Source organism: Carica papaya, chromosome 8 (genome assembly GCF_054855325.1).
Source record: "Carica papaya isolate Zhongbai chromosome 8, ASM5485532v1, whole genome shotgun sequence".
Taxonomy (NCBI): domain Eukaryota; kingdom Viridiplantae; phylum Streptophyta; class Magnoliopsida; order Brassicales; family Caricaceae; genus Carica; species Carica papaya.
In genome coordinates this window covers 8,126,615-8,149,424 of record NC_142316.1, presented here as the reverse complement: position 1 = coordinate 8,149,424, position 22,810 = coordinate 8,126,615, and the positions used below count along the sequence as shown (strand labels likewise).

Below are 22,810 nucleotides of genomic sequence, written 5' to 3'. Positions count from 1 at the left end.
AAATAAAAACAAGATATGTATGCATATGTGCTCCATTGAAGTAAATTGATACGTGTATTTCACATACATATATAGGTAAGCAAAGTATTATTATTATTATTCACTATAATGGCATAAATATAATTTTGCAACAATACTTGTTCAAAAAAAAAAAAAATTATTATACAAAACAAAGTTTTTCTCCTCTTTTGTTGGTTAGTGTTAGAATAGAAATATTATTTATGTGTTGATTGGTATTTAAAAATGAACTTTGAATTCTACTGACTTATTAGTTAAATAGCAATTGACACATACAACACACTTTATACTTGGATGTCACGAGGTAATTCCTAAAAAAATTTTGTGTAGCCAAGAAGGATTTGTAGATCCTCTAGACATCAAGTGTGCAGGATTTTGAAGTCAAATATATTACTCATAATATGTTAGTAATAAACTTTATGTATTATAATATAATGTGTTCACATGAGAAGAAATGTCTCTTAAATTTCCTTCGCATATTAAAATATTTGCTATTTTTTAAATCTCAACTATATGTTCAAATTTTTTAAATCTACTATACTATTAACTAAAATTTTAAATTTAATTTCATTAATTTAAGTTTTACCTTTGATAAAAAAAATTTAATAAGTTTTTGTATAGATTATATCTCCTCTTTACACTATTATTTTTATTATTCTTTTTCTCCCTATTTTATAAAAAAAAAAAGTATTTTTTTATGGTTTTTAAACAAAATTATGAATTACATATCATTTAATAATTTACATAGTCATCACTTAATACATAGTAAATCAAATTTAGCAAGTACTAAACTAAATTTAATTAACATCTATGTTTTAATTGAATGATGAAATCAATTTTTTTTTTTTGTTTTTTTGAAGAATATAAATCCAGTTGTTATTTATACATATTAAGAAACTTTTTTTTCTGAAAAAATTTTAATAATTTCAGGCAAAAATAAAAAATAGAAAAGGAGAAAAACAGGGAGGATGGTGAAAACACGTCGCAGAACTTGTGAGGAAGAAGGTGAAATGAATACTGCCAAGTCCATTAACACACGCAGAGCGCAAGAGAGAAAGAGGGGAAAAGTTAAAACCTTTCTTTCTTTCTTTCTTTCTTTCTTTCTTTAAAGTTAAAACCTTTCAATAATTTCAGGGACCAAAAATTAAATAAATTATTTATTTTCCCTTCAATTAAATGAAGCAAGAGTCCAAGTTTCATTGCATTTCTCCCTTTATTTATTTATTTAAAGTTTAAAAAATTAATTGATTCCTTTTTCATCTTCTTCCCTGTGTTTGTGCTTTCTATAAAGGACACCCACCCTCCGGTTTGGTCCTCACGCACAGAAAGAGGGATTCCTCTCCGCACTAATTGGTGTTCGGGGAAGAAGAAGACTGAAATTGGAGGGGAAAGATGGTGTCTGCAAATAGGGAGATGGCTGTCTATTGCTTCGATGCTTTGATCGCTCACTACAACAGCGAGGAAGCTCCTCCTCCTGCCTTTAACGAGGGCCAACAGTACTCTCCCTCTACTTTCTTCTGTTCTGATTTCGTCCTTTTTTTTTTCTTAAATCATTGATAGTTTTTTTTTTTGTTTTTTTCATATAGGGTATGATTCTGGTCAATTCTGATTCTCATGTTGAGTTTCTTACATCTATATTAGGGGGTGTATATAAATATATTCTCAATTCCCTTTACTGATTTTGATTAATTCTCTTTGCCCATTTAGTGTGTGGTGTTAAAAGAAATTTATGAATGTCTTTTGGTTCATTCTCCTAATCTTTCCAAATATGTGAACTAAAATTATTTTTTCAAATGCAACGCATGAAGAGTTTTTTCGGGTGCAATGTTTATCAAAGCCACCCAAAATCTTTGTGAAAAGACTATGAATAGTTGTACAGCTTGTGATTGAGCAAACAGTTACTTTGTTTTAACTGTCAAAAAAAAAAAATCTTTAGTATGTTGTCTAGAATCTGCTTAAACCAGAGGGTGTTTTCTTTTCTTTTTTTCTTGTCATTTATTTGGACCAGAAGATGTCTTTTTTGTTCATTTGTTTTGGTTTAAACTTAGCTTTTCTTATTTTTTATGTCAATATTTCCTCTTGCATTCAATAGTTGAGGTTCCACTTGGTAATTTACTCTAACATAGCTTTCTCGTACTTGAAATTGTTGAGTCTCCTCACCTGAGCCCATGCAAGAAAGTAAGGTGCTGAATTTTTCTCCCCTTGTTTTCTTCACGGGTGGAAAGGAGGAGGTAGGAGGAAGGGTCTCTCTGTTTATCTATTTCGATAATCTTGGTGTTCATATTGCTATTCTACACATATGTGCTGAGTGCAGTTTGACAACTGTTACATCTATTAACATTGTTTGAAAGGTGAAGAGTTTACAGTTCTTTTTGTGCATGCTTATAATGCTCTCTCAAGGCCATTGGTCATTTTTAATATGGTTTGTATTGACATATTATCTACTTGAGAATTCGGCAAGATGGTTGAGCCATTGAGATTGTGCCTATTTTTTGTTAATTGATTTCACCAAAGCACTTGATGCTTAGATTTTGTTCCAGAGAACCAGGTTTGATGGCGCCTTGGTTGTACTTCAAAATATGAACTTTTGCGCTAATGAGGCAACAGAACAAACTGAAGCACACAAAACTGAGCATTTTTTTAATAACAGCACATGGTGGTGGGAAATAGAAAGAAAAATACCACAAATAAGAGAGTTTAAATCTGCTAGAGGACTTGACTGCAAGTGAGCAGAGAGGCAGAGAAGCAAGCAATAGAGGAATAAGCGGGAAGCAAGAGCAAATTGGAACAGGATTTTGAGAGAAATGGGAGGAGGGAACATTAATTTAGTTTGTCAGAATTTACTCATAATTTGGTGTCCTGTTACAGCACATGAAATGACTTATTTAAGTGCCATTTGCTGGCAGATGTCTTTCAAGATAGACTAATTGCAAATAATTGGCGTAATGAATTGATAGAATATTATTGGAAATAAGAAACTTGGGTGCCACTTCATCCTATCAATAGGAAGCTGGATATCATCTTCTTCCCAATAGAAATTTAGGTGTCACTTCATCCTAGTAATAGAAAGCTAGGTTCCATCCTATGTTAGCAATGAGAATAAAAACAAAATCAAATACAAACCACTCTATGGTTATATAGTCTATCTAAACTATTAAATTCTAAGTTTCTCTGACTAAGTATCTCTTAGACTAAAGATGGCTTTTGATTATGTTTTATATTTTTGTTATTTATTATTCTCCACTTAATAAAACACTTTACTTTCGAATTTTCTAGCTATGAATTTAGAAATTTTAATCTTCAGCTGAAAGCAAGGATAACAAATATTCTTAGGTAATGGATGGCCATGTACCAGAGAAAATGAAGTTCTTGTTGTAAATAAGACTAGGCAGACATGACAACAACAAAAAAGTAAAGAACTTGTGAGAAGTATAATCTATTGAAATTAAATTACTCCAATTAAAATCGATAAGCTGTGTGCTTTCTATTAGATCGGAACAATATTATAGTTTCCACTTTATGCCCATATCTGATGCATAACTCTTCCTCTTCAGCCCATTGTTTGTCACTTGGAAGAAAGTGGTGAATGGTTCAGAGCCTCGTTTACGTGGATGTATTGGAACTCTAGAAGCCCGCTGCCTCATTAATGGCTTCAGGGACTGTGCTCTAAATAGGTATTGTCTTCAAGGATTTAATTTGCATCTGAATTTTTCTTGTTGTGTAATCATTGTAAGGAATCTCTCCCTATTTCTCTGTTAATGACACCAAATAGGTGGGAAAAACTTCTTAAAATATCTTTTTGGGATGTTTTTTCAGCAGGTTTTAATTTTTCTTTAATCTTGGTGGATAATCTTAAAGATGATATATTGTCCCTGTCCTGATTTTTATTTGATCTGATTTAAAACAAAACTGATATTCATCAGATTGAGATTGTTACCTCTGTTACTAGTATCCTTCTTTTTTTCTTATTATGTAATTGATTGTTAGTAAAATAGAGTTGGAAGAAGTGATAGTAAGTGCCCATTGGCTTCTGGAGCTAGAAATATATTTCTCTGGACCACCAAGGATAAAAATGGAATGAAGGCACTAGAAGATATGCATATCCATACAGGGCATTTCTTATGGAAAGATACAGCCAGTCAATGAAGTAACCAAAATATAGAATACAATATTTGTAGGATGTGTACCCAGTGTTACCTTTTGGAGAATGTGGTATCGATTAATAGGTGTCAACAGTTGCCTTTTATCACAGTATACCTTGGTGGTGACAGTGCATAAGAGGCAAACAAACATCTATAATCAAGTGCATGTGTGATTCAATGTGCTTTTATTAGGCCAATTGGAAACTTTGTACACTGCACTATTCTGTAGCTGTAACTTTATAGGAATGTATATTTTAATATCAGATATAGGTAATGCAGTTCAAATGAAGGGTATCCAAGGTTCAATTTCTGCTATTTCTGGATGGTATTTGAAATCTCCTTAATCATTTGCTCACTTGTGGTTTGAGGGAAAGAGGTTTGACAAGGCTTCATAGATATTCTTCATGATGTGATGAAATCACTGTGCTTGTGGAACAGCTATTTGAATGAGCTTGATTAGAGCCCATTTGTGTTTATGTATTTAACTAACCATGGATGAGCTTTACTTGTTAAAGGTGGTTTGTACATTTGTTTTCTGTTGACTTCATAAGCTTACTACTTGGTTATGACTTTTTTTTTTCCAATTCATTTAGAGCTCGTTTATAGATTAATGAAAAAAATGCTATGTGATGCTTTTCTTTTTGTCATTGTTGCATCTTGCAGTGCTTTGAGAGATCGCAGGTTTCCCCCTATACAAGCTAAAGAATTGCCTTACTTAGAATGTACAGTTTCCATTCTGACCAATTATGAAACAGCTAACAACTACCTTGACTGGGAGGTAAGTGCCCTCGAACCTATTTGGAATATGATGTTTCTGCATGTAGTAGAGGAATAAGGAACTCTTGAAGTTGAGTTTTCCACTAATGATTCATCTTCCTTAAAGAGTTTGTCTTAGAACATGATGTTTCTGCATGCTTTCTAGCTATGAATTTATTGACACGTTTATGGTGAAATATTGAAAGAAGAATAATTGAAATAAATTGCATGCTAGATTGAACCTTGAATATGAAGAATACTCAAATGATCTATAGGTACTTCAAGGTTGAATAAGCAACCTGAGAGGGACCTTAAGAATAGCAACTACCTTGACATGAAGGTAAGTGCCTTATTTAGAATGTATGGTTTCCATTCTGGCCAATTATGAAACAGCTAACAACTACCTAGATTATGAGGTAAGTGCCTTCAGACCTCCTATGGTATTCTAGAACATTTGGAGTATGATGTTTCTGCATGGAATAGCAAGAAACAAATAAAAGAAATCTTTAAACAGAAAGCTGAAAAAATAATTTACTTTTAGAATATCTAAAATTGAAAGATTCTATAGCAATTGTTGACCTATAATTAAAGTCTTTTTGATGTTTGATGAAAAAAATTCACCTCACATCTCTACCCATGAAAACATTTTGCCAGGAGAAATACTGTTGAAATAACATTCACTGCTTAATACCTCATTTTCTTATTAACTGTTTGTTAGCACCATAGTAGATGCAAATTAACTGAGAACTGAGTGGGGGTTGAGAATTGCTTTTTTTGTTGTTGAGTTGATTGTTTAGAAGCATTTATCTTTCATTTTCTCCTTGCTACTGTTTGTCTAACACTATATTTTGGTAAATATCCAAAAAGGAATGGGGAGGAAAAAAAAGGAAGTAATTTTTAAAGGAAAGAAAATAAAATCTTTCACTTCCTTTTACTAATTATTTCCAAAAAATAGAAGGGAAAGCGAGCATCCATTACTTTTCTTTCCTTTCCAGTTCTCCTGCTTCCCTCAATCCTAACAGTGTAAGAGTTTCTTCATAACTGAGAAGTGACAGTTAACAGGTCATGGCAGTTGGTATGGTTTGAAAAAAATTTCATATTCACTTGCAGTTTTAAATTGCAAAACTTACATAACCTATGATATGTTTATTTCACCTTCCCCAAAATAATAGCAAACTAGCGGTCAATCTTGTGCATTGTGTAGATTTCATTTCTTAGTGTAAGAATTGACTTAGTGCCCACCTGGTTTATTTTCTGCATCTGATTGTTGCCAAAAGCATGAACCGAGCCAAATGTTAAGAAATAAAAGTGCTTCTGCATAAAACCAGAATTTGTTATTGTCTTTTGATAAGCGCGAAATCAAAGGACGGAAATAGATGCTTTTAAGAAATGATTGTACTGTATGAGGTGAATAATATTTTTAATGAGTATATTCAAAGATTTTAATAGATGTTTTTAAAAAATGGTTTTGCTATGGGAGATTAATAATATTGTTAATGTATATTTATAAAATTTATGTCTTACTATTTTGTGATTTGATATTTTTAAATAAAATAAATATAAATTTATTATCAACAGTTTTATATTTATTATAAATTATTTTAAATAATTATCATTTTAAAACTAAATGATAATGACCAATATTTATATTGAACAAAAAAATGAGTAATGAAATTAAATTAACTATTTTAAAATTTTAAAAATTTAAAAAAAATATTTATTGTTAGTTAAATAATTTGTTTTCTTTTTACTATTATGCAATTTTTTATCATTTCTATATTTATTATTAATTTTATAATATAATTTATTAAATACAATATCATATTTATATTGATTGCCTTTTTTTGTATCAAAATAAGCTTAACCAAACACTGGACTGATTTTACCTTAGAGCTGTTTTTACTGTTTCAAAAGCAGTTTTACTACCTTACAGCATAATACTAACTGAGCCAATTGACTTTTAAAAAATGAGATAGTTTGAAGATTTTACTATAAAATATGTTCCATTCCTTACTATCACAGGTATTCAGTATGTTATAACGAAGTATAGTCAGAATGGTCAGATGGAATAATGTCACTGAATTTTGTATATCTAGGAACCATCGGATTTTTAGTGAATACAGCACATCATCATTTCAGGAGCTGTGGGGAAGGGCCATTTTCTTGGCAGCGCATGGATGCTTTCACAACACTAGTGTCTCATCATTTCATGGGTGGAATCAATTGTACCTATTTTTATTTTGGATGTCATGATTTTTTGAAGAGGATCCCTTATCCTCTGGTTTTGCATTGCATTATTTCTCTTTCTTTTAATGAATCTTCTTCTATTATCCCAAAAGAATTTGGAAAATGATATCAAATAGTCTTGCTGTACTGCAGTATAAATTGTAAATCACCAACATGATTGTCCTCCATTAATTCTTTATATATGGGTAATGACATGCTGAACTTTTAGTAATACCCACAGGAAAAACTACATCTTCTGAGGGGTACATAGAATAATACTTGAATTATTAGCCTCCTTTCTATCTGATCTGTTGAGTTGTAATTGCAGGTTGGGAAGCATGGTATAATTATTGAGTTTACTGATCCTGACTACAATACTAAGCGAAGTGCCACATACTTGCCTGAGGTGGCAGCCCATGAAGGTACCTCTGCTGCTTATTATGTTGCTGATCTAGAAGTCAAACTGTTTCATTCTTTGACTGACAGATTAAAGAATAGGTCTTTATTCGAATGCTCATCTATCTCTGAATGGTTGTTTGACGTGTCTTTTCTCTACGTTTCTTACGGTATCCTATCCCAGTGATGCTTTTCCAGTTCTTGGTTTTAGTGTCTTCTAACTTTTTTTTTTCTTTTCACTAAAGCTCTTCGTTTTGATATTTCAAAATCAAGGCAATTAGCCAGCTTAGACTAGAATCTTAGGAAGATCAAACGAACTCTTTAAGCTTTTTTCTTTTTCAGTTTGCTTTGTTCACCAAATTGCTGTGTGAACTCTCTGTTACCAATGAATCATTCGGGTATGTATTGCTTGCTGGTGCTGGTAATAAATGCTCCTGTGTCTTTTTGGCATGCAGGTTGGACAAAAATGGAGGCAATTGACTCACTGATGCGCAAAGCAGGGTATGGTGGCGCAATCACCGAGTCTCTGAGAAAGCGTATACGACTGACCCGTTACCAGAGTACATTATTCACCCTGCACTACAGTGACTATGCTTCGTATGTGAAAGCTACCAGAGGCGCAGCTCCGTCTATTGCTGGAGCCAAGCCAAGCACCCATTGATTATTCTCCAAAGCTTTCTTGTGAAAACCACAAGAAGCTGGATTGGAGTAAGTTAAAACAATTAATTTTTAGAAGTGGGGCTGGAATAGATTTAATTTTGTTCCTGCTCAAGTTGCATATGGAATTGTCATGAACTGTCAATATCATTCTTCAATCTCATTTGATTTTGAAGAAGGAAATTAAGGTGAACGCCTGAATTGGATTCTGGTGTTTCTATTTTATTAAGACCATGTTTGGCAGCTTCTGATGGGAAGCTGTCCTCCTGTACAACTCTTTTATATTAAAAGTCCCAGCGTGTTTGTTTATCAATGGATGTTTTTCCCACCCTTACCATATAGGAGTAGCTTGCATTGCTTATAATAAAACACGAGATATGTGCATGCTAAACAATGATGATGATGATGATGATAAAACATTAAAGTACTTTTATTAAAAAGAAATATTGAAGTTGACTTTTGATTCTTTGTTTGGTTATAATCCTTCTCATGCGCCTGGCTTTTATTGTCTTTTAATTCTTTTAGTAATTTAAAATACTAAATAAAAATAAAATTGAAATAAATAATATAATTTAATAAAACAAACTCCATTAAAGTTAATTGAATTTGTTATACACCATTTTTATTCATTGCAAAATTGTAGGAGCTTAATTTCTTTAATTAAAACATAAACCAGCGATTTCATAAACATGATAAAAAGGCATAAATGCCCTTATCAATCTTTAAAATAGTTAATTTTTTTTTTCCAATTAAATTAGGGTACTAATTTTTGGTCTATTTTAACTATATATTTTTAATTTTTTACTGAATTAATCTTAATACTAATTATTTTTTAGGTATTATTAATTTAAAAATTAACTGATGATGTATCAAAATCATAATACATAAGCGATAACGTGTTACATGACATTTTGTTCATGTCAAATTAAATAATTTGCTGAAAATACTCTATTAACATTTATACTAGTTCGTTCTTTCTATCCAAACTTATGTACTAATTTTTAATATATTTTAATCCTATATTTTTAAATTTAACTTCTAAACACGTAATCAATAATTTATCAAAATCATAACATGTAATTGATAACACGTTACATGGCGTCTTATCCATGTCAGATGCAAATATTAAAAAATTCATTTAGGACACAATTAGTTTCTTGCCATTTATCTCCTTTATGCCCTAATTTTCATAAGCCCCAACTCCCAAATTTAAAAGTCATCTTCTCATCATGTCCTTTGTCTTTCGTCCCATTATCTTCCTCAAAAGTAAAGAGAGAACAACACGATCTCTTCATAATCTCCTTCTTCCTTACCGATTGTGCTTCTCGAAACAAACAAAGAAGTTCATGAAATCTTTGCTCGAAGAATGAAGTAGGAAAAAGACAAATGGCAAAACGAGTTTTACATGAGTTTTTTGTACCTGTTTATACTGTTTTATCATTTTATCATAAACACATATAAACCATAAATATTGTATTATAGTTTTTTTTCTATTTTTTTTTTCTTTAAGTGAAGATTTCGTAAATTTTTTTATTTGTTTGGAGGATCGTGATTAACAAAGAAGAAGGAAATGATGACAAGATCATGTTGTTTTTACTTTAGTTTTAGGGACGAAGATAAGAAGAAATAAGGAGTTGAGATTTGAGATTTTTTGAAATTAAAATGTAAATGACAAAAAGATGATTCTCAGGCACTTAAATAGATTTTTTAAATTTTTAATCTTACGCGAATGACATATTATTACTTTTTTGTCATGATTTTAATACGTGATAAGTCACGTACTTAGAATTATTACCTTATTATTAGTACTGAAGGTAGATTTGATAAAAATTTAAAAGTATATGGTTAAAATAAACTAAAAATTTGTATAAGAACTTAAATATAAAAAATAAATTAGTACAAAAATTAATATACATTTTGATTAATTTTTAAAATTTTAATTTAATGTGAGTATATATTGTATGTCACGATTATTTACTCTCATGATTTTTGACAAATTCTCAACATGTATCTAAAAGTTAAAGGCTCTTAAACGATAGTTAATTTTAAAAATTAATTCAGTAAAAATTTAAAAATATTGTGTTAAAATAGACAAAAAATTACTACATGAACTTATACAGAAAAAACCTAACTAATGGAAGAATTGGTAAGGTACTTCTGCCCATGAAAAATATGTATAAGGATTTTGAGCTAAAATATTAAAATTTCTCTTATATTATACAAAAATATTCAAAATTTCCCTTATATTATTGTTTTTTAAATTCCACAAAATTCTTTTATCTCTTTTTAAAAATTAATGATCATGCTACCTCAACATGTTATTATGTACATTAAATTTATATACATATATCATAATATATAGTATATATGCTATTAAATATTTTATACACATTTATAATTGTGTTAGCCTTTGTAATTGTGTCCATGTCTGATTTTTCGCCATAGAAATTGTTTTTAGTCCATGAAAATTTTGTTTTTTACAGTGTAAAATTCACATTCACATATGACAGTGAAACGACAGGGAAAGGTCCCGTCCGAGCAGTGAGTATAAGCATGGGTGCCATGCTTATACTGAGCAAAATTAAGATATATCTGCTCTCAGTTTCAGAGATTAAGCGATGAGCAAGAAGAGAGTGTTGGTGGTGGGCGGCACAGGCTACTTGGGACAACATTTGCTGCAAGGATTCTCAGATATCAATGGCAGCCCTTACGACGTCGCATTTACTCACCACTCCTTCCCTCCCCCTCACTCTCTGCTCCATGCCTTTCCTTCCTCTCTCGCCTTTCCCCTTGATTTAAAGACTGGGCATGGATTCGATGGAATTTCTCGCAGATTTGGTCAGGTCTGGTTATTTTTTTCTTCCTTGGATCGATGGACGCAATCTTCGTTTAGCTTACTGAGAAAAGTTATATGAATTTGGTTAGTGATTGGTCTCTCTTTTTTACAAATTTGGCCGTTGCTTTCAAATTTTATTCAGGATCTTGAAATTTGGTTGAATAATTCTACCTGAAATGCACACTACTGCCAAATTTTATCCAGGATCTTTGGAATTTGATTGAATAATTCTTCCTAAAATGCACTCTACTGTGTTCTTTTTGAAACAAATTAGTAGGGGATACTTGGGCTTAAATTATTTATCAGATGCTTGGAGGAGAAAAATGGGTTTTTAAATAATGAAATATAACTTACATATTTTGGATGCTGAGAAGGAAATAATTTTTGCAATTGCCAGCCTCATGTGGTCGTAAATTGTGCTGCCTTGTCTGTGCCTCGGGCCTGTGAGGCGGATCCTGGAGCTGCTATGTCTATTAATGTGCCTTCTTCTCTTATTGGCTGGTTGTCGAGCTTTAATGAGAAGACTACCCTTTTGATCCATCTTTCTACCGATCAAGGTAAGTCAAAGGAATCTTGCTACTGGGTTTTGTCTAGTGAACAGATAGTTGATGATGTTCTGATTAATCTCTGCATTATGATAACTTGTCTTGATGGGTTTTGGGTATTTACTTTTATGCCTTTAAGCTATTTGATTCAATCGAATTACTTGGTGGTTTCTGTTAGACCTATAACTGATAAAGTTGAATCATTTCCTATCATTTAAATTTTTTGAGATAAATTGCTAGGTCAATAAATTATTTAACAGTTTCAACAATTTGAGGAGGCTTCAAATGAATATAATAGAAGATGTTTGTTTTACAGGATTGAATAGGGGCATTCACAAACTATGTAATTGCAATAAATTGACTTTTGAGGATTAAATGTTTCAGTTCTATGTAAACTCGCTTAAAGGATTACTATAAACAAGCTTTTGATGTGAAAAATATGAACTTCCAAATGCAAGCAAGTACTTTCTTAAGAAAGGACCTAGTACAGTCATAACTTTTTTTAATGGAAGTACATTCGTATTGCTTACGACAAAGGTAATACAAATTTTTCATAATTCTTTTGTGGTTGTCTATTTAGAGGGAACAATCTATAGTTGGCAAACTTGACAACAAAATAAACATGTAAATTGGATATAATGGAGTGTTGGTAGTTCTTTTGACATGAGAAACTCCATATTAATTTGAAGAATTGCTCTTAGCTCTTCAATCAGCTTGTGATGCCTTGCAACATGTGGAAATGAATAGAATAGTGTTAGGAGTCTGACCTAACTTGTGAAGAAATTAAGGAGGAAGAAGACTTGCAGCAGAATTAGAAAAGAGTTTAGGAGAAGATGAGAACAGACTTAGGGAGAAGAAAGGTTGAAAAGGTAGAAGAGAGAGGAGTAATTATTTTTGAGAGAAAAACTGTAATTTTTGATTAAATTTTTCCCCTCAATCACTTCCCACTCTGCCTTATTTATTTCCTTATGCTGTAATGGTAGGAATAGACGAGACAAATAATCGATCAACCATACCATTCACCTAGTCAACAATACATTCCACCTGGTCAGCCATTTATTTGACCTAGTCAGCCATACATTTCACATGGTCCTGACAGCTAGTTAATGAGTAAGTTCGATAATTGTTAGAGATTAATTACAGGAGGTCATTGGAAGCTTCTACAGAGATATGTAACGGGAGAAAGAAAAGAGGAAAAAATTACATGAAGGAAATAGCCCTCTTGTCCTGTGTTTCTTTCTTTTCAATTCCTAACCATGATTTCTTTCCTCTAAATCTCCTTATTCTCTTCCCTCTCTCCTTTTATATTCTTGTAAATCATTTCAAAACAATTGTTATAATAGTTGAATATTCAATCCTCTTGCTGAGTTCTTCTTTACCAATTGAATATTGCTATTCTGTTCGATCTCCTTCCTGAAATCAGTGGCATACATCATACTACTACAGGCCCCAAAAGGTTGGAAGCAAATTGGTAGAAACAAGCATGCTATATGCAAGGGAAATTACAGAAGATGCAGGAAAACAGATTAGAGATGTTCGAAATTGGTAGGAAGATCCAGCAGGAGATGTGTTTGTGCAAAATCCCAATAGGCAAGGAAAAAAGGTTCTGCTTCTATAGTGCAAATCCACGTCCCATTAGAGGTGGGATTTACTTCGTCATCAGTGATGATCTGTGAGAACATGTATGGTTCATTTCTCCTCTTCAAGAATGCAATAGTCCCGCACGGCGTTGAACTCGTAAGCTCTTCCTCCAGATACCAAGTTGTAGTGGTCGGTGCAAATCCTTATTGCACTAATGTACTATTAATGGTGGGTCCTTATGGTGGTCCACTTCAATATTCACATGACGAGCCAGTAATTCTCATATCTGAGCGTGATGGTGCCAGGATGCTGTATAACACAGGCATGGAGTTTTGCTAATGGAGCTAAACTTGCATATAAGCCTCCAAAATCCACATAAATATGCTGTATATGCAAATCTAATTCCATAATTCACCCTGATACAAAAATCTTGAAATGACATCACATATTTTGACTACAGAACTGGAAGATGCTTTTGCAAGACTCAAGACAGCCATCTGATGTAGGACATGCATGGAGAATCCCACCACTCAGGAATCAGGTTTAAATCTGAATGTCACATCTAGGAATTGGAAATTGGGATTTTACAGGAAGGAAATAACTAGAGAAGAAACTAGGCCTTAAAAATCCAACCTGAGCTGAGTTTGATAGCATTGTACGATCATACTTAACCACTCTGGTGATGTAGTTCTTTGCATATATCTTTCTATTATAATGAAAGAATCTAAAAAGTATTTTAGGATCTGATTTAATCATAATATCATTAGAACTAAGAAATTCTAATAAGAAACTTAAAACATCTTAAACCATTAATAAAATGTTAATGTTACTAAATTATATAATAGACTACCAACTGTTAGAATAAGTTCTAAATTTAAAAGGAACAAGGTCTTTAGAAAACTTGGTTAAATCCTTTCTGCATTATTGTCTCCTAGGAGAATACTCGACTTAGAGTTTTAAAGCTCCAAAAATATCTTCAAAAATCTCAAAGAATTTTTGGCAAACTTTGCAATTAGTCATCCTTATCGGGAGGGAAATAAGGGGGAAAGACAATTGGAAACAACTACCATGTAAGGAGGAAAACAGTAGCAAATTGACAAATAGTGTATCAAGTTTCTCCTTGCATTGGACACTAATAGACTAGAGATTCAGTCTTGTGTTTTACAGACTATAATCTTAGATACTGTACCACTAGTTTCCATAGGAGTACTAAAAACGTAATTCCACCAAAAAAAATTCTTATGCTTTCCAAATTTCTGAAGTGGTAAGACATTGAAATATAAGCAAATTTTCATCAGCATTAGTGACTAAAAATAAAATTGAATATAAACTATGCTCTGAGGAATGCACATTTTAGATATTTTATTCTACTACCAAGCCATTTTCTTTCAATTATGTCTCCCATGTTCTATTGTGGATGATGCAATTTTTCCCTCAGTATATCAAGGCGTGAAGTCCTTCTATAAGGAAGAAGATGAAACCATTCCCGTAAATGTTTATGGAAAATCAAAAGTTGCAGCAGAGCAGTTTATTTATGAAAAGTGGCCAAACTTTGCAATCTTGAGAAGTAGCATCATCTTTGGGCCACAAACTATCTCACCTGTTCCGAAGTCTCTTCCAATTCAGGTGTGCTGTAGAAGATAATTTTCTCTTGAATGCAATTTGCACTTAAATAAACTGTATTATTATTTTTCCTGGATGAATCGTGGTTGTCATGGCAAGAAATTGTGACTGTCATTCCTAGTTCAATTTTAGAGCATTTGCCTGAATAGCGCTGGATAATACTAGAAATGCACAATGAGCTAGTGTACATTAGTCTAGGAGTAGCATGATTTCACTTATCCATTATATGCTTAGATATATAGAGTCTGCACTGGGAATGTACAAAAGAGACTATTTATATCAGTTACTAATGGTTTCAACCTCATTGTTTGCAGTGGATTGATGGTGTCCTCTCCAAAGGAGATAGAGTGGAATTTTTTTATGATGAATACCGCTGCCCGATATATGTAAAGGATGTTGTGGCTATCATACTAGCTCTGGCACGTATATGGTTATCAGGTGTAATATGGTATCCATGTTTAGATATTTGATTAGATGACCAATTTATCCATTCTTCTTTTACATGTTCTCATTAATTGGTCTTTACACTGACTAATTTTGTGGGAAAGTTTAATGCGCTGCTTTGTTTTTCATAACTGACAAAAAATTGACAAAAGTCCTATATATCACTTGTTAATTAAAGCCTGTCTTAAGCGAACCAACAACCCTTTGTATGCTAGTGATTGGATTTTATTTTGTTCACCATAACTGTTGGATTACTCCTGTCCATGTTGTAATTAATACTCAACTATGATATAATCTTACGGTTCCAGGTGGTAAAGATATGCAGTTACTGCTAAATGTTGGTGGACCAGACAGGGTTTCTCGTGTTCAAATGGCAGAGGCTGTGGCAAAAATAAGAGGATACAACACCTCCTTGATAAAGCCTGTATCTGCATCCTCAGTATGTGAAAAATCAGTTTCAATCTCTTTAATCTTCATGTTTAGCTGTGTGGCTTTTCCTATGTTGGATTACTTCATTAATTATGGATTGGTGGTTTCATATTGATGCCCAACTATTTAATTATTAGTTTAAGCTCAGTTCAACTTTTAATTTTATGGAATAAAAGTGAAATATTATATAAATGAGATAAAGATTTAAATGAAAATCATATTTTAATTTCGAAAGATTCAGTTTTTGTGATTTATCCTCTAGGAAGTGTGAATGTGGATTCATGATTGGAAATTTAAGATACGAGTGGAGATGACTAAATTATGAATTAAATATGTAAGTTATGACTATGAATGAATTCTAGGACTAAGTAATTAAGATATAGGAATAAAATAGATTTAAACAAAACATAACCTTGGAACTCTACATTGAGAGGACATTACCTTATACAATGTAAGTAAGAAGCTAGAAAAAATTTTACGTTGCTTTCAAACTGTTCCATGGCTTGTCTGTGAAATCAGAAAGTAATATATTTAGCAGATATTTTTCTTGCAACTGATCAAACTTCTCTTTTTCTATTATTGTATATTTTTATAGTCGTTTTTCTAATCTAAATCACTTGTATCTGCAGTAGAACGTAATCATCGTGTTCTTTTCTTTCAGGTTAATCGTGGTGTCATCTCCCCAAGTGACATATCAATGGACATTACTAAATTGGTTCAAACATTAGATATCACGCCAACCCCATTTGTAGATGGTGTTAAATTGACCCTGGAAATTGAAACTTGGTAATTGATTTTACGAAAATATTGTGTGTTCCTGATACTGTCTTTTACAAAGCTGATTGCAGTTGCAGGGCATTATTATGGGAGAGGAATACCCAGAAATTATACAGAATTTCAGATATTACAATGTTAATTTTAGTACCCTGTATCTTGGAAGACTTAAATTCATTCTGATTCTTCTGGTGGTTCTGGTGTAATCAAAATGTTGCAAGTAAAATGTCAGGAAATCTAATCATTGAGCCTTTATACTTTGTATAAGTTTTCAAGTTTAAATACATTACTCAGTCCTTAAATTTTTTGAAATTGCATAATTTTTTATACTATTTTCTAGTTTAATTAGTAATATAAAATTTAATTTAATGCAAAACAATTATGTTTTAGATGGAAAATATATGACCCTCTATATCATAGGCCAAAAACATAAATAAATTATTGAGTTCTTAAAATAATTTAATTTGATATTTATAATGGATGTTAACAGGAGAGTTGGGGGCCGTAGGGGAGTTGTACTAGTAGAAGCAAGGGTGCAAAGAGACTTAAAATGTAAGGACAGTGGAAGCAGGTTTCAGGTATTAGAAGTTGAAGATGTTTGTCTCACTAATACAGAAGTACATGAAGACTTATTTGACAGCTCATATATTGAGACTCGATATATATATATATATATATTTATATATGGGAACAAAGAAAATATAGATAAGGGAAAGGCATTGATGGAAGAACATATGACAGGTTAGGCACTTCAGATTCTCATGTAGCTTTAAGAATTTTGTTAATGGATAACCTATAACAACATAATAGAGATAGGTGTCTGAAAAATAAAGGGCGTGTTGCAGCAAAAATGAGAGGTGACTCTTATCTACAGACTCGAACAAAGATGGACAAGGAAAGGCATTGTGAGAAGTTTGCTAAAAATGAGGGATACTGACAATCGTCAATATAACGACCCCCTAATAGACATGTATCTTTGTTTGAAATGTCTAATAGAGATGGTCAAAGCAAAAGGAAATGGATGCTTTACAGGGAGCATTAACTCATTAGAGAAATTTGGAGATGATAAAGGAATGGAAGACCATGTACTTGAGCAATTATTATATCCACTTACTGAACTATAACTTCATAAATGTGGAATTATAGGGGCATTAGGAACCAAGAAACATTATCACATGCTAAAAGTACATAACTTGAATATGTTATTTCTACTAGAAACGTAGGTAAATAATGACTCATTTTTGACATAAAACAAAATTGAGATTATAACCGAGTGTAGAGTAGTATTACAAGGATATGTTGTATGGGTGTTTTAGAGGATACAAAAAAGTATAGTTGAAAGTGATTAGTAATTCAAACCAATTCATACATACACATGTAAGAGATTATAAAAAAATTTAGTTTATAATGATGATGGTCAATTTAAGCCATATCTGAACAACATCGGACATGAGATTGGGAGACTTAAAATGTTTGCTCATTCAACTCTAGGGACATGGGTTCGAATGGGGAACTTTTAACAATCTTGTAGGAGGACATGAATTGATGGGAGTGGTTGACTATTGCACTTGTGTTAGCCTTACCGAGTGGAACAGGTGGATACACAGTTTATAGTGATGTCTCCTACCTAGAGTTGGGTTGTGTTTTGATGTAGTATGGAAAAATCATAACTTATGGGTCCAGACAGTTGAAGAGTCATGAGAAAAACTACCCCACCCATGACTTAGAACTTGTCGCGATTATCCATGCCTTGAAGACTTGGCGCAATTACTTGTATAGAGAGACTTTTTAGATCTATACCGACCATAAGAGTTTGAAATACATATTCACTCAAAAGGATCTTAACATGCGTCAGAGACAATTGATAGAATTCCTCAAGAATTACGATTGCAACATCTTGTATCATCGAGACAAGGACAACGTGGTAGCCAACACACTCAGCATAAAAAATGCAGGTATATTAGCTCGCCTAATGATTTTAGAATACAGGGTAATAAGGGCCGCACAACAGGTACGACTTCAGGACCTGAAGAAAGTTACATGTTTAACCCACCTGACTGTTCAACCTGAGTTAATTCAGAGAATAAAGGAAGTCTAATCCATTAATTCCACTCTAGCATTCTTCAAGAAAGATGCAGAACATGTAATAAATTTAAAATTTCGAGTCTCTGCCGATGAGTTGCTCAGATTTTAGGATAGAGTGTGTGTTCTATATGATAGTGAGCTGAAAAATGACATCATGTCAGAGGCTCATAACTCAAAGTTTGCCATGTATCTTAGAAGTACTACGATGTATCAAAGTATGCGACCCCAATTTTGATGGAACGGGATGAAAAGAGAGGTGACCGACTTTATTTTCAAGTGTTTGGTGTGTCAGCAAGTCAAGACAGAGTATCAACGATCAGGTGGACTTCTTCAACCATTACCAATTCTAGAGTGAAAGTAGAAACACATCACAATAGATTTCGTGACAGGATTTTCTAGGGCACGCTCGAGACATGATGTCATTTGGGTAATTATTGACCAGCTCACTAAGTATTATATTTCTTGACTATTAAGATGACCGACCCCTTAGACAAGCTAGTAAGAATATATATCGGAGAGATAGTCAGGTTACATGAAGTGCTAGTGACAGTAGTATCCAACAGAGACCCCAGGTTCACTTCTCAGTTCTGGTCTATTTTTCAGCAAGCCATGAAACGAAATTGTCTCTTAGTATCGCATTCTACCATCAGACTGATGGACAATCAGAAAGGACGATCCGCACACTGGAGGATATGCTCCGAGCTTATGTTTTTGACTTTGGGGGCCATAGAGATGATCATTTACCGTTAATAGAGTTTGCTTACAATAACAACTATCAAGCAAGTATCGACATAGTTTCATACGAGGCGTTATATGGCCGCCCATGCAGATTACTGATCTGTTGATAAGAGGTGGATGATAGAAAATTATTCGGCCCAGATCTTATGGAGGAGACTACGGCCAAAATAGTTAAGATCAGGAAGAACATCCAAATAGGTCAGAGCAGACAGAAGAATTATGCAGACACTCAAAGGAGGGATTTGGAATTTGAGATATGTGATTGAGTGTTCTTTAAGGTCACTCATTTTAACAAAATTAGTAGGTTTGGCAAGAGGAAAAAACTAAATCCCCAGTTTATTTGGTTATTTGAAATCTTAGACAGAATTGGCACCGCCGCTTACAGACTGACACTACCTCCAGAACTATCCATGGTTCATAATGTGTTTCATGTGTATATGCGACGCAAGTACAACACAGACCCCTCTCACGTCTTGGCCCACGAGCTCCTTTCACTCTAGGAGGATCTGTCATATGAGGAGGTACTGGTGGATAATGTGGACCGAAAAAGTAGAGTACTCCGCAACTAGAAAATTTTCTTCGTTAAGGTCCTATGGACGAATCACATACAGAGAGAGGCCACATGGGAGTTAGAATTAGACTTTAAACCTCAGTATCCCCAACTATTTGATTGAGTGAGAGAGTGATAAATTTGAGGGACTAAATTTCTTTTAAAGGGAAAAAGTTGTAATACCCAGATCCAAAATTTAGTCAGAAATTAATTTTAAAATTAAAAAAATATATATATAAATATAATTTTTAAATTTTTATTTAATATAAAATTAGAAAAAAATAGGTGGATGATGAAATTGAAAATAATTTTAAGAAAAAAATGAGTGAAAATTTAAGTTCGGAGAGTATTTTTTGAAAAAAAATCAAAAACTAGGGGGTAAAAACATAATTAAGAAAAATTGCACTATGTAGGACCGCCTAATCAGTAGCCCCAACGAACCGGAGCATGTTGGGTGGCAAGTCACACTGAATTGGTGCCACGCGGGAGGCCACACTAGCAATCTGCGTGCCAACGATCGAACGGTCCGGATGCATTTCCGCGCGTGTGAACGGTCAAGATCTGTTCCCATCTCAGGTGTGATCGGATGGTCGTGATTAAATGCAATGAATGGTTCATATTCATTCTCTCTTTAAACATGATCATATGGTCGAGATCAAATCATAATGAACGGTTCAGATTCAGTTCTTTTTTAAACATGATCAGACGGTGGAGATCAAACGCAAGGAACAGTCATGATTTAAGAGAGATGGGTATAAATATCTCACATCATACCGAACCCGAACCCTACCCCCCAGCCCCCCACTGGAGAAGAAGAACCAGTTGTCGGAGAAGGAAATCGACCGCCGCTCGTTGCCGCGCTGGAGTCACTTTCGACCGCCAAAAAAGGTAAATATTCTCCTATTTGCTTGAAATTTGATTCCGAACACCTCCATGGCCAAATTGGAGTAAAAAGAACGACGAATGAGCCGAAAATCAGGGGTAAAGACCAGCGGTGTCGCCACGAGTAAAATCTAAAATCACCTCCGATGAGCCCCTTCCTGTTTCCCAATTCGTGCGATTTTTTCACAATTGTGTTCACCATTCTGTTTTCTATAGGTTCACCAAAGAAAAATGTCCAGCCGCGAAGGTGAGCCGGTGGAGTCACCGCACCGAAAAATTTCACCGCCGGTAAGTTTTTATTTTTTGACTTTTTCAACCAACTGAGCCCCCCTAACGTATTTTCTCGTAAGGATAAATATAAAATCAGCTGAAACCAGTCAAGAGTGGCTGAAAATGGCATGACTGAGGCAAACTACTGCTGTAAGCAATGGTGTCATCACTGGAGCATGGCGATGCCACCGTGCTAGAATTCTAAAATTGGTCGTAAAATATTTTTAACACCGATTTTTAATTTTTTGGAGTATTTTTAGGTACGTGAAGCGTGTTTTAATCTCCGCAGAAAAATTCAGAAAACTAGGAGATCGCTAGTAGGTGCAGTAGAAAGTTCAGTATTTGGACACCGATTTGAGTAAGAATCTCTTACCTTATTCCCTGTTATGGAATTAAAATTTAATTATCAATAATATGATATTTTGCGTAATTTAGAAAACTTTGAGAATTAATTACAAGTTACTAATGGAGACAGAACTAGTTATTTATTACTGTTTGTCCTATTTGATTGATTGTTTGATTTTACAGCCTTAAATGTATGATAATATACTGGAATTGGTAAAATGATTTAGTTGTATTTTCTTGATGCATGTGTTGTTTGTTTTGCGTTGATTTACGATTAAATCATAAAACTGAAAATTAAATATAAACGAAAAATTGATTGGTTAAGTGAATGAATGAATGGTAGTCTTACTAGATATCCTGGGAGATGGTAGACGGACTGAGTACATAGGGAACCCTACCATGAACGTCGCCTCATACCAGACGGGGTATGAAAACGGCCCGTTTCACCCTCATACTAGACGAGGTATTGAGGGATGGTATTCTTGAGGCTCATACCGAACAAGGTATGGAGGCGGCCGGTTAGTTGACAATGTTGAATAATGGTTCACACATAATGAGACATCCCTATGGGCTCTCAAGGATACCAGTAGGCAAATAAAGAGAGAAAGTTATTGTTTTTGCTCACTTGAATATAAGATTGGAATGTTATTTGAGTTATTATCTCTATAGGTCAATTTTAAAAATATCACAAATGGTAAATATATGCAATAAATGATTTTTTTTATGATAAATAAATTTACTTAAATCAAGAGTTCTATTAGTTATTTTTTTATGATTTTTACCAAGCTTTAGTTTCTGTATCGGTGAGTAGTGTGATATTCTTACTGGGTTAGTGTGGCTCACTATTTCATTAACTATTTTAGATTAAGAGGACCAAGACCCAAATTTCGATTAACAAGAGAGTTATAAATAGTTTACCGCCCAGACTCCTTCAAAAGATAGTGAAGGTCGTCATAAGATACTCAGTTATTTACTTTTCGTTTATTTCTTTGATTTTCATTTGTTCTTTTAAAATGAATATTCTCGTATCCCTATTGGGTATTTTAAATTATTGTGTATAAAATGTAAACCATAACTCTATTATTCTGCTTCTGCATTCAATTCATATATTTATTTCAATTTAAGTTTCGGATCTCTACAGAGTCATACATGACAATTAAAGCTCAAGTTGTGTTTATAAAATCTTTTCGTACTTTAAATTAAGCTTATTAAATAGTTTAACAAAAAGAAAAGTAAAAAGAGATTTTCTTAAACTCTAAAACATAAAAAATCCTAAGTTTTAGTGTTATGTATACAAATAAAACTATAAAAGGAACTAGCTCTCGTAAAAAAAAATATTAATATACCCACAGCAAAATCATTAGGCACTCATTAAAGAGATGTTATAAATCTAACTCATCTATTTGTTTGTATTGTAAGATAACATGACATACTATGAGTAACTGTTACAAGTTACTTGAATATCTTAAGAGACATAAAATTTATTTTGGATATTTAAAAAAATCTTAAATAT

At 33.0% G+C, this 22,810-nt stretch overlaps 2 protein-coding genes across 4 annotated transcripts; both read left to right on the top strand.

Annotated features, from left to right (window-relative positions):
• Positions 1-1,066: 1,066 nt before the first annotated feature.
• Positions 1,067-8,508, top strand: LOC110817918 (AMMECR1 family). Of its 2 annotated transcripts, XM_088208826.1 has the most exons (6): positions 1,067-1,085; positions 1,310-1,514; positions 3,573-3,692; positions 4,824-4,938; positions 7,471-7,564; positions 7,994-8,508. In XM_088208826.1, the coding sequence occupies exons 2-6, from the start codon at positions 1,411-1,413 to the stop codon at positions 8,197-8,199; spliced, it is 639 nt and encodes a 212-aa protein (XP_088064952.1). In that variant the 5' UTR covers positions 1,067-1,085; positions 1,310-1,410; the 3' UTR covers positions 8,200-8,508. The 2 variants fall into 2 exon arrangements, with proteins under 2 accessions (XP_088064952.1, XP_021902332.2); XM_022046640.2 differs by lacking the exon at positions 1,067-1,085 and having other exon boundaries at positions 1,127-1,514.
• Positions 8,509-10,681: 2,173 nt separating this feature from the next.
• Positions 10,682-16,682, top strand: LOC110817927 (NAD(P)-binding Rossmann-fold superfamily protein). Of its 2 annotated transcripts, none has more exons than XM_022046652.2 (6): positions 10,682-11,038; positions 11,429-11,588; positions 14,596-14,783; positions 15,095-15,218; positions 15,533-15,663; positions 16,315-16,682. In XM_022046652.2, the coding sequence occupies exons 1-6, from the start codon at positions 10,814-10,816 to the stop codon at positions 16,441-16,443; spliced, it is 957 nt and encodes a 318-aa protein (XP_021902344.1). In that variant the 5' UTR covers positions 10,682-10,813; the 3' UTR covers positions 16,444-16,682. The 2 variants fall into 2 exon arrangements, with proteins under 2 accessions (XP_021902344.1, XP_088064951.1); XM_088208825.1 differs by having other exon boundaries at positions 10,975-11,115.
• Positions 16,683-22,810: the final 6,128 nt, after the last annotated feature.